Source organism: Zingiber officinale, chromosome 3A (assembly GCF_018446385.1).
Source record: "Zingiber officinale cultivar Zhangliang chromosome 3A, Zo_v1.1, whole genome shotgun sequence".
In the NCBI taxonomy this organism is placed as follows: Eukaryota; Viridiplantae; Streptophyta; class Magnoliopsida; order Zingiberales; family Zingiberaceae; genus Zingiber; species Zingiber officinale.
The window spans coordinates 111,898,729-111,916,923 of record NC_055990.1 but is presented as its reverse complement, the minus strand read 5'-3'; the positions used below and the strand labels follow the sequence as shown (position 1 = coordinate 111,916,923).

Genomic DNA, 18,195 nt, shown 5'->3' with positions numbered 1-18,195 from the left:
TCATCATATGAACCAAATCTCCATCTAAATGTCCTAAGTGTGTGACCCTATAGGTTCTTGTAACGTTGGCAATGCCCTAAACCCATTTAGGAGCATAAGTAATGAGCGGTATCTAGCAACACATCATTACTACCCAAGTTACAAGAAATGTCGAGATCCAACATCATCTTGTGACTACTAATTGTGACTCCTCACAATATGTGACATTGTCCTTCTATCCTATACATTGATCGATGCGAGGCAGTCATCCTCTAATCAATCTAAATCTTGAACTCCAAGTAGACTCACTCAATCAAATGAGCTCAACATCTCATTCATGGCCATGCACTTCGTGGTCTAACTCTATCAAGAATATTGATGTCGCTCCGTCGTATGGGAGGATAGATCCCATCTACATCACTCACATCCCTCCGTAATTGTTACATACCCAAGAATCGCTTTATAGTCCCTTTATTACGGGTGGCGTTTGAAATCAAAGTACATAACCCATGTAGGGATCCATGGTGACTTGGTCAAAGGACTAATAGTCATACTAATAGAAAGTATATGACACTCATATAACGATCCACGATACTTTCTGGCGGGTCATTCAAGATACATTCTCTAACGATACCCACGTGTCGACGATATCTACATATCCACGACTTGAGATCAAGTCATCGAGTGACCTACGCTAGTCTTATTAACATTGTCCCGAATGTTAATACTCGATAAGAATGATTTAGAGTAGTGTTCCCTATATCATCTCACTATCGATTCAACCAATCGATTGATATAGGTAAGCACCTTCTACTCAAGGACGTTATTATACTTATTTTATCCGGCACTAATACAAATAAGCATAATAACCAAAACCAAACGCCTTAATATATATACAAGAATATGATATACATGAGTCCATACTCATCAATTGATTGGCTCTGGGCTCTAACTAACAATCTCCCACTGCCTTGATCGATCGGCCTAAGGCCTAACGACCTGTGTGACCATCACGCTTTCTGCAAAGCTCTTGGTCAAGGTTTGCGATGTTAGCCTCTGTAGGTACTCAACAAATCTCCACATCTCTATCGATAATCTCTCGAATGAGATGGAAGCGTTGTAGAATGTGAACTCTGCCATCTCATAGCACTACCATTCAAGCAAAACACGAACCTCGATTGTGATCTTTAATTATCCCGATCGGTGCAAGCTGGCATCACCGTAACCCTTTTACAGCATTGCCTTTATATATCAAGAAATATTCTTTAGTCCTTCATAAGTATTTAAGAATATTCTTGACCGCCATCCAAGGACTTTCACGGATCGGTAGTATTTGCTTCGCTCGAAGCAATCACGAGACATCGGTCGACGTAGCGCGATAGACCCATGGCCGAGGCATAAGGGATCGATCCTCGCATCTCTCTCTCTGAAGAGAGACCTCGAGTCTTGAAGACTCGACATCGGCGATCCCTTCTTGAAGTTCGCGGCAAACCGGAGTACCTTGTCGATATATGTACTCGACTTAGGCCAATCTCTTAGATCTATCTCTATAGATCCGTATCCCTAGAACGCGGATGCCTCACCTAAGTCCTTCATTGAGAAGCAACTCCCTAGCCGGTCTTGTGTGAAGCATGGATGTCCTTCGATGAGTAGTATGTCATCCACATCTGATATGAGGAAGACAATGCGTTCTCTATTACCTTCTTTGAGACCAAGGCTCATCTTCATTCTTGATGAAACCAAACTGTTTGATTGCATTATCGAATCAAAGATTCCAGCTCGAGAAGCTTGCTTTAGTCCATAAATGGACTGTCGAAGCTTGCATACTTTATTCTTATTGATGGATCTGAAACCCTCGTGATAAGTCCATCCATTATGGCCTCTTTTCTTAAAGACCCACTTATACCCAATGGGTTTTACCCTTCAGTGGATCAACCAAAGTCCATACTTGGTTGGTGTACATGGCATCTCGGATCTTATGGCCTCTAGCCATTTCTAAGAATCTGATCTCTAGGTGGTAGGCTCATCCTCTATGAGCACAATGTCATCATGGTCGACAAGAGAAATGAGTATCTCTCAGTGACGACGTACCCTATCGGACTGCGAAGAGGTATGTCTACTTGTTGTTCCTCAACTCTTGTGGAACAACATCATCCACAACACTTTCGGGTTCCGATTCAATTTCCATCGAGCTTCATAGTATTCGATCTTGAACTTCCAAGATCGAGCCCCACTAGTCTTTCTGTAAACAAAGTCCCTTTAGAAAGACCCGATCTTCTTGACTACCTTGTCGAGAACGTAGAAGTAATATCCCTTAGTTTCCTGGGATATCCAGGTGAAATAGACTTGTCGGATGGGTCCTAATTTATCGAGACTGGCGTCAACGTAAGCCTCAACCCCAAATCCTCACGAAAGACACCGGGCATCTCTCATCCATATTCTATATGATGTCTTTATCACGGCCTTGGATGGAACTCGGTTGAGAATGAAAGCTGCCGTGTCCAGAGCATAGCCCCAAAGGTATGTCGGAAGATCCGTGTGACTCATCATAGATCGTACCATATCTAATAAGGTACGATTCCTCCTTTCGGATACACCATTCTTCCGTGGTGTTCCAGGAGGAGTGAGATCGACACTCAGCTAAATAGTCACGAAACTCATGGCTTAAGTATTCACCACCTCAATCTGATCAAAGTATCTTAATACTCTTGCCAAGCTGGTACTTCGTTCTTGAATTCTTTGAACTTTTCAAAGGATTCGGACTTATGTGTCATCAAGTACATAACCATATCTACTGAAGTCATTAAATGTGATGAAGTATCTATAACCGCCTCCAAGCATGACATTGAAAGGGCCATACATCACCACGTATGAGTCAAATCAATCGCTCTCGCGCCCACTAAAGGAGTCTTGGTCATCTTGCCTCGTGGGCATGACTCGCATATCTCATATGATTCAAAATCAAATGAGTCCAACAAACCATCCTTACGGAGTGGGATGGCGCTTGTCATTTATACGACTTAGCGGCGGTGCGGAGATAGTTTGGTTCAAGTCATTCGACTTGAACCTCTTGGTACTAATGTTATAGATAGGGCTCTCAAGGTCTAGAATATAGAGTCCGTTTATTAGTGGTGCACTACAATAGAACATATCTTTTAAATAAACAGAACAACATTTGTCTTTTATTAAAAGTAACCTTTCTTGTCAAACAAGAAACTGAAACTATGTTCTTAATAAGGACGTACATAATAACAATCGCCAAATCTACAAGCCTCAGAGGGCGAGATAGATGGTAAGTCCCTACAAAGAATAAAAGAACCCGTGCTCCATTGCCTTAGTCCACCTCGCCTTTTCGATGCTCTGCTATTTCTGCGGCATCAAGACAAATGTGAGAAGCACATCCAATATCTAATACCCATGATGTAGAAATAGATAGATTGACTTCTATAACATATACGGAAGTCTCACTTCGCTTCTTCTTTAGATCCTCCAAGTATACCTTGCGAGTTCCTCTTCGATGCAGGTCGACCGCGGTGGGCGGTAGCATCCGCGATCCCTCCTTTAGGCTTGCCTTTGCCCTTGGTTTGGGACTTTCCCTTACCTTTGGGCTTCCCTTGCTTCTGGACCATCAGAACGGGCTTAACCTTCTTAAGGTTAATCTCAGCAGTTAGTAACATACTAAGTAGCTCGGGCGGTGGCTTGTCAGTCAATCTCGTTCATGTTATAGTTGAGAACGAATCGACTATAGCTATCCGGCAAGGCTTGCAAGCAGCTCTTGGCCAAGTGGGAACCCCAGTCTTTGAGGTTCTCATGTACCCAATCATCTTCGAGTACATGGGACCCACAGAGTCCCGTCGACATCTTGCCTTTGAAAGTGCCTTCGAGATCTCAAATCTCTCATGCCTTGCTTGTCCTCGATATAGTTGGCGAAGATGCTCAACCATATCATAAGCGCCCATCAACTCGTGTTGCTTCAAGCTCGAGTTCATGGTCGGCATTAAACAGACACATCTAATGCGTCGTCTTGATGTTTCTTATAAGCATCTTTGTCGGCTCGCGGGCATTGGCGGAGCCTCCGGAATGGGCTGCTCCAGAACGTACAGTTCGTTCTTGGGTGAGAACTATTCTCAAGTTCCTGTCAGGAAATTCGCTCTGTTGAGCTTGTCCTTCTCAAGGACAGATCGCAGGGAGAAGGAATTCATGTTCGACGTCATAGTTATCTACAACAGAAAAATTTGCAGAAATAAATATCATATTCTTAAAATCATTTAATTAGGCCTTTAATTAAATGATGCTCCCACTGAATTCTATAATTCTTGAAGATCCACATCATACTAATCCTTGAGTTAGCTTTGGCTAATACACCCAAGGCTTAGCATGATCGGTAGGTAACGATTACCAATTACATCTCTATGCAACTCTTGTTTATAGAATCAATATCCGCATTTATATTAAAACTCGAGTTAGCTTTGGCTAATACGCCCGAGAGTTAATATAGTTGTGATTTTGACCTATCTTTTCGAACCGTTGGAATAATGCCTATAGTTGACTCGATCCAACCGAGTAACTAGGAATACTCAATCTAATTGAGTTTGTATTCACCCATGCATTGATAGGCGGGACCAAGATTGTCCCTCCGTACCCTACCAAGATAATATGTATTGCTCTGCTTTAGCAGATTCAACAATACATGTGATCGAGGTAGTGATAGGTATCACGGCACGGTTAGGCATTTAGAGTTGGTTCGATCGAGATCTAATCTAATCGAAAAGGATGCATCTTGTGCACGACTTAGATCTAATCTAATCGCAAGGGTGCATCATGTGCACGACTTAGATCTAATCTAATCGTAAGACACTAATTAATTAATTACTTATTGAACATGCATCATATACATAAGCAATTAACTAATTAATCTATTTGTGATTTAGTCATGGCCCCACTATGATCTTCTCAAGCCAATGAGAAGATCGAATGGTCAACCTAGGGTCAATAGCTTCTCCAAGCTCCTCCCTTTGACCACCTTGTGTTGCTCGTGCCCGACTCGGAACTCCGTCTCGTGTGGACCCTCCACCGCTCCAATTTGTACATTACAATTTGAAACTCGAGTTACATTCGAGTCTAACTAATTTACAACAAGAATATAAGAGAAGGCACGACGCGCAGGTCGCGAATATAATACAACACTCGCAAACACATAACGGCACGCAGACCGTATTATGAATTACAACACAATCCAATCATATTGGGTTTTTGGGCCATGACTATCACAAAATTAATATATAATTCAAAATTATATATTTTCATAATTTTCTGTAATTTTAAAATTAATTTTTACGAGTAAAATTTTCCGGCGGACCCGTTTAGCGGTTTCGGGCGCAATCGTGGAACGGATCCCCTTGCGGGGCCAGGGGCAGCGCCCCTACCCGCGATCTAACCATCGCGAGGGTTCCTTTGCGATCCAACAACGCCTAAACCCGCTGTCCCAAAACGATTTGGGCCGAGACATTGCCGTTTCGAAAAAATCTTCCCGGCGGGTTCGTTTTTAGCGATTTCGGGTGCAATCGCGGAGCAAATCCCCTTGCGGGGTTAGGGACAGTACCCCTACCCGCGATCTAACCATCGCGAGTTGCTCCTAAGCGATCTAATGACACCCAAGCCTGCTGTCCCAAAAATTTTTTGGGGTGAAACGAAGCCATTTTTGGAAAAATCTTTCCGGTAGCCGAAGCCTACAAGCGACTAAACACTTGTGCTTCGATTACTCGAGAAATACTCATAAAAACTCAAAAATCATAATTTTACAGAAAATTACAGAAACTTTAGTTTTCATAAAACCAAAAAAACAAACTTGTACTCGCCTTGCACGTGGCTCTGATACCACTGTTGGGTTTTTCAGTCCGCGAAAACCGCTTTTCGCGTCACGGAAACCCCGAATCACCCAAAGCCGTAGATCCGTGCAAGGAAAACCGAACGAAAAATTACGAGTACGAGTTTCAAAGACTCTAGATCTACACTAGAGAGTTATACCTTGAGCGTGCCCTTCGGCGTTCGCTCGTCAAGGAATGCGGATCTCAGAGTATCAAAATAGATACTCCTGAAGTATCCACACGAACACGTAGGTGGAGAAAACACACAAAAGGTGTGCTAGCACCTTGTGTGGTCACGGCAAGAGGAGGAAAGGGAGAGAGCTCTCTTGAGGAAGAAGAAGAAGAAGTAATGCCTTGAATGAAAATCAAATTTCATTCACCACTTTTGTGTGGTCGGCCACTCCATGGAGTGTAACTCCCATTCCACATTAATCACAATTAATGTGAAGCCATTAAGAGGTGTTGTGTAACTCCTATGATGTGGCACATCATGAAGATGTGGACCATTACCATTGGTCCACATCTTGCCACCTCACAATGATGTGGCAAATGAGTAACCTCCACTCATTTAATGTGGCCAACCCACATTAAATGCAATGGAGGCTTGTAACCTCCATGAGGTGGCAAAGCAAGATGATGTGGAGCAACACTATTGGTCCACATCTTGCCACCTCACTCATGATGTGGCAAAGAGTCAAGTCAAACTTGACTCTTCCTCTTCCTCTCTAGTCAAGTCAAACTTGACTCAATCTCTCTCATGGTTGATCTAATCTAACCATTTGATTCAAGCCAACTTAATATAATGAATCTAATTCATTAAATTAAATTGATCTAATGAGTCATAATCTAAATTAGACTCATTAAATACATGAATCAACTTGAGTCTAACTCAATTAGCCCAATTTGGATTACTCTTAATCCAATTTGATTCATCAAATGAATCTAATCCTCTTGGTTCATCGTATGAACCAAATCTCCATCTAATTGTCCTTAGTGTGTGACCCTATAGGTTCTTGTAACGTTGGCAATGCCCTAAACCCATTTAGGAGCATAAGTAATGAGCGGTATCTAGCAACACATCATTACTACCCAAGTTACAAGAAATGTCGAGATCCAACATCACCTTGTGACTCCTAATTGTGACTCCTCACAATATGTGACATTGTCCTTCTATCCTAGACATATAGATTGATCAATGTGAGGCATAGACCGTGTCATCCTCTAATCAATCTAAATTGAACCCAAGTAGACTCACTCGAATCAAACGAGCTCAACATCTAATGTGACTCATTTGGGCACGGCCATGCACTTCTTGGTCTAACTCTATCAAGAATATCGATGTCGCCCGTCATATGGGAGGATAGATCCCATCTACATCACTCACATCCCTCGCGTAATTTGTTACATACCCAGAATCGCTTTATAGTCCACCATTACGGGTGACGTTTGTAAATCAAAGTACATAACTCCATGTAGGGATCCACGGTGACTTGGTCAAAGGACTAATAGTCATACTAATAGCCACGAGAAAGTATATGACACTCATATAACGATCCATGATACTTTCTCGTGGCGGGTCATTCGATATCATTCTCTATCGTACCCATGTATCACCGATATCTCTATATCCATGACTTGTGAGATCAAGTCATCGAGCTGACCTACATGCTAGTCTTATTGTATTAACATTGTCCCTGAATGTTAATACTCGACTAGGAATGATTTAGAGTAGTGTTCCCTATATCATCTCACTATCGATTCAACCAATTGATTGATATAGGTAAGCACCTTCTACTCAAGGACGTTATTATACTTATTTTATCTGGCACTAATACAAATAAGCATAATAACCAAAAAACCAAATGCCTTAATATATATACAAGAATATGATATACATGAGTCCATACAATCATCAATTGATTGGCTCTAGGGCTCTAACTAACATCCGGTGCCACTAGAAGTGTCGCCGAACGCCTCCAGTGCTGCTAGAAACATCGCCGGACGCCTCTAGCGCCGTCGAATGCGTGCAGGGCGCTGGAGGCGTAGCAGGCGCGCGCCGTGGGCGTGCGTCACAGGCATACTGTGCAATAAGTGCAAAATGAATTGTAATTCAAACAATTCTCAAGTGTGATATTTTGAAGAGTCTTTTATAAACCATAATTAAATTATCTCAATAAAATATAAAAAATATATTTAATTTTTTAAAAAAATAATAAATTTTATTAAATGATATTATGAAATTATTTGTACTGTTTTAAATTTTATATTATGATAGTTTTTAATTATTTTGTTTTTTTTGTTTTAATATTTATTGATATTTTAATATTTTTTATTATTTTAAATATATATTATTTAAATTAATAATTAATTAAATGAATAAATAATTAATTTATAAAATTATTATATATAAAATAGCATCTTTGTATTAATTTATATAATTATGATTATTTAATCTGGGTATTGGGGAACTATAGAGGGTTCCTAAGCAAAATGGTACAAAAATCAATGTTTTCATCTAATTCACGCTACTCCTTTTAGTATTAGTAAGATAACATATATTATGATGTACTAATTTTAATTCGAATTGTTGATAGATCAATTTTCTTTAGAAAATTATATTTAATTATTTTTCTAACAATATTAAGTTGTTTAATAATGGATAACTTATATTAAATTAATAGACAACTTATTTTTAAATTATGCACAATAAATATATTTATCTAATAATTACTATATATAAATAAAAAAAATATCGAAACCGTATCGACACGCCATGATATGATATCGAAATCGTATCGTTCCGGTCTGGGACTTAGTACGGGTCGAAATTTTAAACGATATCAACCTTTAATACTCAATTAAGAAAGTTAATTCTGGTTGCGTGCAGGAGGTCGTAGGATCTTATTGATCACTACAATAGCCACAGATATTAAGGCTTTGAATCCTATTCCCTGCTGTCCATTTATAAATACCAGTCATTTGGGGGTAAAAACATAACAAGATAACCCTTAAAAACTTCAGCCTTACTTTCTAGAAGCATAGACCCTGGTTCTCTGTGCCATTCTCTCTATAAACCATGGATGCCATCCATTGAAAGATGTCACACGAGGATTTGGTTTAAAAGGGAAACAACCCCTGGACAGTGCTAATATCAACATAGGACAGGAAGATGCAGTTTCAAGGCCTCAATTAAATCTCAAAAATCCCTCTTTTGACTATAAACATGCTATACAATCATATAACTAGCTGTAGCAATTTAAGACTACTACACTTAGGAAAATATGAAAGTGTAAGCTTTAAAGTAAGTTGTTTCCAAGGATACCCCAGCTACACTTTTAATTTTGATGGAGAAAGACCTAGAATCAAACTTGCTGAGATCAAATTCGCAAAGGAAAACACCAAAGAACTCATTGCAGACACTGCCATATATGATTTACTAAAGATTTTTGGGCAAATTTTAAAAAGTAAATGGAAAGTGAAGCCTGTGACTCACTTTCCATCAAGTCAAGGATATTGTATGAAATATTTAAATCTTGTAAATATTAAGGATCATCTTCCCCATTTTAATGCCTTCAACCTTCAAATGCTTTTGTTATGTTTTTCCATGACTATATATTGTTGCACCATCTTCGGTACCATGTTTTAATTATTAAACATTTCAGGCAAACGATGTGGTATTCTGCGGACGCATTCTTATGTTTCTTGCACATTTTTTTCCTCTTTCAGAGCGTTCAGGTAATTGCTTATGTTTAAAATGCTGGTAGTTATTTACACCATTGTTTTCTCTGGACATTTTTTCATTTGGACATCTTACAGCTGTGAATATAAAGGGAGTTTTCAACACAACGATCGAAACCAAATATGAGAAAGATGCTCCAGATGGTATGCAGTTGTTGATTGCAATGCTCCTTTTGTAACCTAAGATGTGTTTCCACTTTTGATGACACTTCTATCCTACATTATTTTTATCTCAATGTGCCAGGAATTTCAGTCGATTTCAACTTTTACAAAACCTTTTGGAGTTTACAGGTTAATGCTATATTCTCCCTCTATTGATTATATCCTGAATTTTAACTGCCTATTATTCTACCTTTAATGCTCTTACTCTACTGTGTTATTTTCTAGTGTCGTCTAAACATTATGACTAATGATATAGACTAATCTTACATGTAAAAATAAAGCATATTAGAAAAATGGATGACTTGTAGAGAAACTAGAAAAATATATATTTTCTTCTGTAACAATGTTTCACTTGGGAGACAAAAGTTTTAGTAATGGAAATAATCACTTTTCTGAGGAAGTGTAAGGTCCTACACGATCTAATAGTATATTTGATATACTTTATGTCACATGTTAATATTCACATGCTATTTTCCGTAGATGAAAAGTGAAGGATATATGTTATACTTTGCTACTTTGGTACATAAACATAACATAATATGTATTTACTTGTGTATCAATTCAATCTAGAAAGAAATTCACAGAATCTTTTTAGGTGCAAAATAAAATTCTCTTTGGTAAATGTGTAAATGCATTACCTCTTTCTACTCAAATCTAGAAGGCAAGAAATACTACAAAAGCTTATCAAAGATAAATGCATGGTATAAAATACTGTGTTGTGCCAGTTGGCACGAGTAGAATTTTTATTCTGCCTATAGACTGGCACTGGTACGATCCTCTGTGAGGTCACGAAGGCAGCCGCAACATCGTGGCATCCTCTGCGAGGAGTGTTCTCCTTGTTTTTTGTAATAATAATTTTTAATATATTTGTTCCTCGAGTTAAGTGAGATGAATTGGCAAAATATCATTCTATCTCTGCATTCCAAGTGGCCAAATTCCTAGTCAGCCTATTCGATTGATACAACACAATTCAGTTATAAAGACTTGCTGATGTTGCGGTATCATCCCTATTAAATGCCTTGCTCTGTTTCTTTTGTGCTATCCCTATGGTTCTTGCTGCTAATGATGGTGTCATGGAAGTAGCCAGCCTTCATACTCACCAGGTGTTCATTACTGGATAGTTTCGCTTGCATGAGTGTTTGCTCTAATAGGTCTTGGGTCAATTTTCAGTGGATGCAAAATGCCTCGTTGAGTGTCCGACCTCTCCATGGAAAGGATTGCTGCGCTAGGGCAAAATAACCCCCGTGATTTATCTGTTTGTGTCTTGTTGTGGGGCCAGCGATACTGGGTGCTTGAGGTGAGCGATATCACTTTTTGCTCTATGTTGGGATAGTTTCAAATGATCACCAGTTACATAGGCTTATATTGTTGATATTTTTACAAAGCCACTTCTAGCAGCTCGTTTTCTCTTTCCATGTAACAGGAATAAGAATAAAGTAATTAATCTTGTATTTATATTGTCTAATTCCTCAATCTCTAGGTTAGTTATTCTGGAGTTTATAAATGCATTAGCTGTATTCCTACTTTTACGCAGTGCGAATGAAGATATTGGCAGAAAGCAGGATCCTCTGTCCCTATGAAGCAACAGACCTAAGGATCACAAATGATTTAGTAGGGTCTGCTACATTAAGACTCCGTTTGAGGTGATAAGCACAGAGGACTCCTCAGAGTGAATGTAAATTGGGAATGAATTTGAGCCAAAATAAAAAGGTATCCAAATCCATTTCTCCCACAAGTGCTACTGTTTAAAGAGGATTGTTTCCTCAGTGTTTTGCCAACATCGTCAGTGTCTTGCTGCTGCAGATTACCTACTAAGGTGTGCTAGAGGTCAGGGGCAGTTGATGCTTCGGGAAACTTCCGTGGGGGCAATGCTATGGTGTAGGTGGAGGGGTTAGTAGTGCAAGTTCAAGTAGGGTGTTGGGTTAGCATCATAAGTCGTCGGTGGGGTATTCTTTGAAGTTTCATATTGGGTCTGCTTCCCATGTAGGTGTATCATTGAAAGTCTCAGTGCCTTCCAACTGAACGTCTCTAAGTGGCATTGATCCACAGCATAAGACGTTGCCCAATAATCTGAGACAAAAGTATTTTTAGGCAAGGAAATCCACTCATTAGATCTCAATGGGCACCCTTCAATAAACCTATCCTCAAATTGGCTTAATTCCTTGGACAAGTTATCCCATGGGGATCTCCCCCTAGCTAAGTAGTAAATGTATCCTGTCAACCTATTCTAGGTGCAAGGGCATCCACCCTCTTAAAACTGTACCATTTGAGTTATCCTTTCATATAATGTTTCAGCAACAGCGGAAGTGTGCAGGGGAGGGGTTAGGTGGTGCTAATGATTTTTAGGAGGTTCTAGTGATTTTGGAACTCTATTTGCTGATTTCCTCTTGGCATTTCTTCCCCTCTTGAATTAAACCCATTTCAGGTATACGTTGTTGTTTGTCTCCAATAGCTCGAACTTGTAGTCGTTTTACGACTGTCAGCACTGTCGGGGATTGCCGCCGGGAGGATGCAAACTGATATCATCGAGGCTAGTGTTCAACACTATTTTCGTAAAACGATATTGCTCCACTACAGGTGTTTACGGATAGCAGCAATTCGTTTCCCAAGATACAACGACGCTGTCTCGAAATAGCAGTACTTCAAATTTCGAGATTGACGAACCTCCTCGTAGGCTTTTTGGACTCCGAATGCAGAAGATGGATGAATGAATTGCTTTGCTAATTCTGTGTCTTTTTCAACATCTGGAGGGTTCTATTTATAGAGGAGAAGAGGTGATGTACTTTTTGGTGAGGATTCATCTGAGCCGTTTAACTCAGAGGGTTGTGTCCTTTCAGATAGCCCTTTATCTGAGCCTTTAGATATGAAGGTTGTAAGTTGTAACCTTTCAGATCGCCTTTTGATCTCAGCCACCAGATTAACTCATTTAATTTGACGCTTTAGATCAGGTCTGGTCGCCAATGGTCAGATTGCGACATTTCGTGATCAACGCTCCAGATTGTATCACTTATGATCCATCACTCTCTTTTATCCAACGATTGCCATTTGTCTTGCCTAGTCATATCTCTCCTGTGCCACCTAGGCACATGACATGTCATCCGAGTGCCATGTCATTATCACTTGGAGAATAAATTTAAGCGCCTCGCGACGATGCGAAGTGCAAAGTGCGCCAACAAAGCGCGCATGCGCGCTCGCAGGTGCGAACACCTGCTCGCCCATGGGAAGAGAGCACCTTGTGCCTTTTGTGTTAACTCTATTAACACAGCAATACATATAAGGAAGCAATCTCTCTGGGAAATTTCGGATGTGGGACTTGTTGGGACCTTAGATGGCTAGAGGGGGGTGAATAGCCTCTTTGAAAAACACTAAACACAAATTTCTTCAAGAACTTTGTTAGCACAGCGGAATTAGAAAACTAAAACAAGAAAGCACAGCACACTAACTCAGAGATTTACGAGGTTCGGGGATAACTTGCCCCTACTCCTCGGCGTGTCCGTAAGGTGGACGAATCCTCTTGATCTTTCGGTAGATCACACCCCGGAAGCTATCCGGCTAAAGGATTCTCCTTCTCGGTGGAGTAACCTCTCCACAAAGTCTTTAACAGCAGTAAGAAATTAAGCACAAGACTTACAGTAGTGGCTCAAGTGAAATGATCAAAGGAAGCTCACAGCCACAATCAGCGAAGAACAAGCACACTGCTTCAATCTTCCAGAGAGTTTTTCTCCACAGTGTTTTTCACAGCAAGAGCACAAAAAGCATTATCACGAGAGCCTCTCCTCTCCACCTTCATATGCCTCTCTGCTCTGTAACGGATCTCTGCCAAACCTGCAGCAAATCCCTGCAAATCCCTGCAACCGTCCACGACGTCGCCAATCACGCTTCTTCCTTGTCTGATTGTCTCAGCTCCCACCAATGGCATCCTCGTTTCCACTGGTACCTCTGAGCTTGAACCTATCAGCACAAGTCAAGCTGATTTCGACCAAACGGCTGCCAGCAGATCGCAAACGAGACGTTGCTACCAAAACTGGTTTGTCCGCAGCGAGACACAGCAAAAGCTTTTTCGTCGCCTTCTACTAATGATCCTTAATTTGAATTCACCCAACATCAAGTAATCTGTAACCTGTAACTTCGAGAAAGCTTGCAGCAGATGGTTAGAAACGAAATAGGTAAAAGCAATTGCGAATCAGAAACAATAAGAGAAAGCGCATGCAAAACAAGCCATACTGTGGATCGGTCAGCAGACCGATCCATGCCCGGTCTGAGGACCGATCAGGAACTAATCTGATCGGTCCCCAGACCGATCAGGCGTCGCTCTTTCCGAAGGTGCGCAGCTTCTGATCGGTCTGCGGACCGATCAGGCACTAATCTGATCGGTCCCCGGACCGATCAGATGTCGCTCGTCCCGTGCTTAAAGCCTCCTGATCGGTCTCCAGACCGATCAATGAAAATCTCGATGAGCTGCGATTGACTTGATCGGTCCACGGGCCGATCGGTAAAATCACGATGGGCTATGCGACGATTCGATCGGTCTCCGTCGATAACGCTCGATAGCTGCGATCGATCCCTCGATCGGTCGGCACCGATCGGTATAATTTCCTGGATCGGTCGGCACCGATCCAGTGTCAGTTTCACCTGGATCGGTGCGGAGACCGATCCGACTCTGTTCGATCGGGTCGAGCCTCTCGACCTAGTCGGAGAAATGAGCTCCTAGCTCTCTCCGACTTCATTCGTCCTAAGCGAGCTCACGAGCCCCTCTCGACTTCGCATGCCAAGCTTCCTTCTTGGACTTTTCAACACCGATGTCCGATCACCTTGATCCATCTGGATTTTCCTGCCGCTTCACTCACCAGACTTGCCAAGCCTAACATCTCGATTAGGACTTTCCCACCGCCGCTTCACTCGCCAGGGACTTTCCAAGCCTAACATCCCGTTAGGACTCTCCACTCGTGCGAGCTCCTGCTTGGACTTCTCGATGCAAGTCTCCATACTTGGACTTTTCCGAATCAGTCAACCTAGATTAGTAATTAATCTGAGTTAAAATATCTGATACAAACTTAAATCGGTGTCAACATCAAAACAACATCCAGGTCGGATCGTATCAACAATCTCCCTTTTTGTTGTTTGACAACACGATTAAGTTTAGATCAAGTGCTCATTACCCATAATTTTAGGAAATCGGGATCCTCCCCAAGACGGATACACCAAGTCAATGACGGAATCAAGATCCTTCCGTTATCCTCTCCCAAAATTAAGCTTTATACATTTCTAAACTTAGGTATCCTCTCCCCTTTTGAAAACCAAAAAGGCTCCCCTTAATCCATCTGCCTTCTCTTAACCAACCTAGAGTTCCTCTGAGGTTTCAATACGACAAGATAAGATAGACAAAGATACAATCAAATCATGGCATAGGAACAAAGATAATAAAAAACATGAGACAATGAAGCGTAATAAAGAGCAAGCAAATATAAAACCGAGTATCATAAATATATGAGTAGCATCGAATGTAAACATCCAGGTCAGCATAAAGACTAACAAATAACATCCAAAATACAGACGACACAACAAAACAAGATGTATCAATCAACATCCTCACACGAGGAACACCGCCATCGTCGGCGGGAGGGTGAAATCTCGAGGGCACGACTGGAGGATGAATAGCACTGGTAAGATCTGGAGGCGGGTAGCGTGCCATCCATCCGAGTAGCAACCGCTGTGTCACCACGACGATCGTATCATCAAGCGTACCGGTCAATACGCACAGGTCGTCGTAGCGCCGGTCTATCCGAATCGTAGTCCATCGAACTCGCAGACCACCATCTCCTCGTGTCGATCAAAGCGGCTCTCCAGCTCGGCGATCTGCCAGCGCAGATCAGGATCCGCCTCGCCAATGTCAGCAGGAGGAGCAGCTGCAACCTGTCGTGGAGGGCCCCGTGGTAACTCACCTAAGGCTCTCCCATCCTTCCACTGAACATCCCCATTTCGCCCTATGATTCCAGACTTGGAAAATGCCCGTTTCCCAAGTCGGCAATCCTGCCTAACCATTTTGATTATTCTACCCTTAGAGACATCAATCTGAAGAGTCTCAAGCCAATCAGTAATTATATGCCCATAAGGCATATAAATAGTGAAGCCGCTAGGCTGAGAATATGATATGATCGAGGAGTAGATACTCGACATGATATCAAAATCAAGACGCCTACGCAACCCGTAAAGCATCAGACAATGATACGGTCGAATCTTTGATAATGGTTTAGATGTGATAGGTAGAAGACAGTTCGTGACAATTTTAAAAAGAATATAATCTTGAGGAGATAATCTCAAGGCTGCAAAAGTAGGGAAGTCAACATCTAGCTCATCTAGCCCTTGTCTAGGCTGTCTGAAGAAGTACTCATATATGTCGTCAGGTGAGATATCAAACGGTGGAAGTAATTGTTCTGGTAAGTCAGGAAATATCGAAAAAACATCACCGGAACACCTCCGACAATCGAGATACTCAAAGAAAGATGAGATACTGAAATCAAGAGTCCGCTTAGCAACTCTTGTTTTAAAACCTTGATCACTAGTCTCATGAAGGTTATTATAGAACTCAGAGACCAGGTCATAGTTGATATCTCGTTCCAAGTAGACTAGTGAATCGAGTTTGTAGTATGCTATGATTTCGGACACTTGTGGGCAAAATTCGTCCATGAATTTTCTATCCACGGACCTACAAGGGAGTAATTTGAAAGTCCTTTGTTGAAAAGCTTGCTCAGACTGGCGGTTTGGGAATCTACTGGAACTAGCTGGTTGGGGTCGGGAAGAAGCAGCAGGAGTTTTGGATTTGGATGTCTTGGTTGGTTCCTTAGAGGTTCCCTCACCATCAGTGGGTTTCTTCCTAACCATTTGGACAATGGGAAACAAAGAGAGAGCACCGGCCATGGGCAAACCACCAAACACAAACCACAGTCACCGTAAGAAACATGATAACGTGAACTGCCAAAGACAATAACAGTAGAGATTAGAGATCGAGAGATTACCTCGGTGCCATTTTGACCTTCGGCTTTTAGAAGACGATGGGTCGAGAATACGGGAGAAAGAAAGGGGCGTCGGGGCGTCGGTCGGCTAGGGTTGTGAGAAAGAAGAAGATCGGGAAGAGAGGAGGTCAGGAGGATTTAATGAGGGGGTAGCGCACAGTGTAATCTGATCGGACGGCTGTCCGATCAGGATCGATTTTAACGCACACAAAAAGGGTCTGATCGGTCCCCTTGACCGATCAGGAAACCCTCTGATCGGTGCTCGGATCGATCAGGGGCCTTCCTGCGAACCATAGAGAGCTGATCGGTCCTTGGACCGATCAGAGATCGAACAGAGAGGTTGAAGAGGTTGAGACTCTCCTGATCGGTCCCTGGACCGATCAGATGTGAATCGTCGCGTGAGATCCTCCTGATCGGTCCCTGGACCGATCATTTGTGATTGTCGCGTGCCAGAACCTCCTGATCGGTCCCTGGACCGATCAGTGAGCCAACAGAAAGCACGAAGATATCTGGAGGACCCCTGATCGGACTGTGGACCGATCAGAGAGTCTCCTGATCGGTCGTGAGACCGATCAGTGTCTGATAATTCAGATTTCTGACATCTGAATTCGAGCAACTGATTTCGCAGTCGTTTCTCTCGAGAATTCTGAAAATTCAGAACTTCTCAAATTCAGAACACAGAACTTAAACATCTACGAACAAGAACATTTCCTAATTGCAAGCTCTGAAAGTCCTAACATTCTAGGTTTTTTTTATTAAGTTACAAGTTAGTTTCAGACATTTCAGAGTTTCAAAACCTGAAATATCCAACCCTGTCATGTTTAGTTTCAAATTTGTCAAAATATATCCTAAATTACTATTCTTACATTATCAACTCATCTTATCATTAAAGATACCAATCCAAAGTATCAATCAACACATCAATCATGATTAGATAATTTCTAGACAAAAGTCCAACCAAGATTCCTTGGTTGGAATATATGAGTAAGATCTAGGAGTCAAATACACATGAATTATGTAATGACCTTCCCCATACTCAATTTATGTCTCTTCAACCTACTTATTCAAGGGATGCATAGTACATTTTGAATAAATTGGTTGTTCCTAGCATCTCACCCCATTTCTAGCAAACAAAAACAATTTGTTAAACCTTATCGTTTGTGTGAGATGTCCCCAAATTACCCAAATCAGTTTCCCAATTACTCTTGTCAATTTAATAGTCCTTATTGATCATGGTGAAGTTCTAATGACCTAAGGAGCCAAACACATTCCCAACTCCCTCCTTAAATGACTAAATTCATTCTCCGGAAGTGGTTTGGTGAAAATGTCGGCTAGGTTTGACTTTGACTCCACATATGTGAGTGCAATGTCTCCCCTAGCTACGTGATCTCTTATGAAGTGATGACGCACTTCAATGTGTTTGGTTCTCGAATGAT

At 41.4% G+C, this 18,195-nt stretch overlaps 1 protein-coding gene across 1 annotated transcript in view; it reads left to right on the top strand.

Moving 5' to 3' along the window:
• The window catches only part of LOC122052282 (THO complex subunit 1-like), a 47,517-nt gene that overhangs the window by 13,298 nt on the left and 16,024 nt on the right, over window positions 1-18,195 (top strand). The window contains exons 9-11 of the mRNA XM_042613734.1: window positions 9,509-9,581; window positions 9,663-9,728; window positions 9,829-9,875. Of these exons, the coding sequence (XP_042469668.1) occupies window positions 9,509-9,581; window positions 9,663-9,728; window positions 9,829-9,875 (186 nt within the window). The remainder of the gene's footprint in view (window positions 1-9,508; window positions 9,582-9,662; window positions 9,729-9,828; window positions 9,876-18,195) is intronic.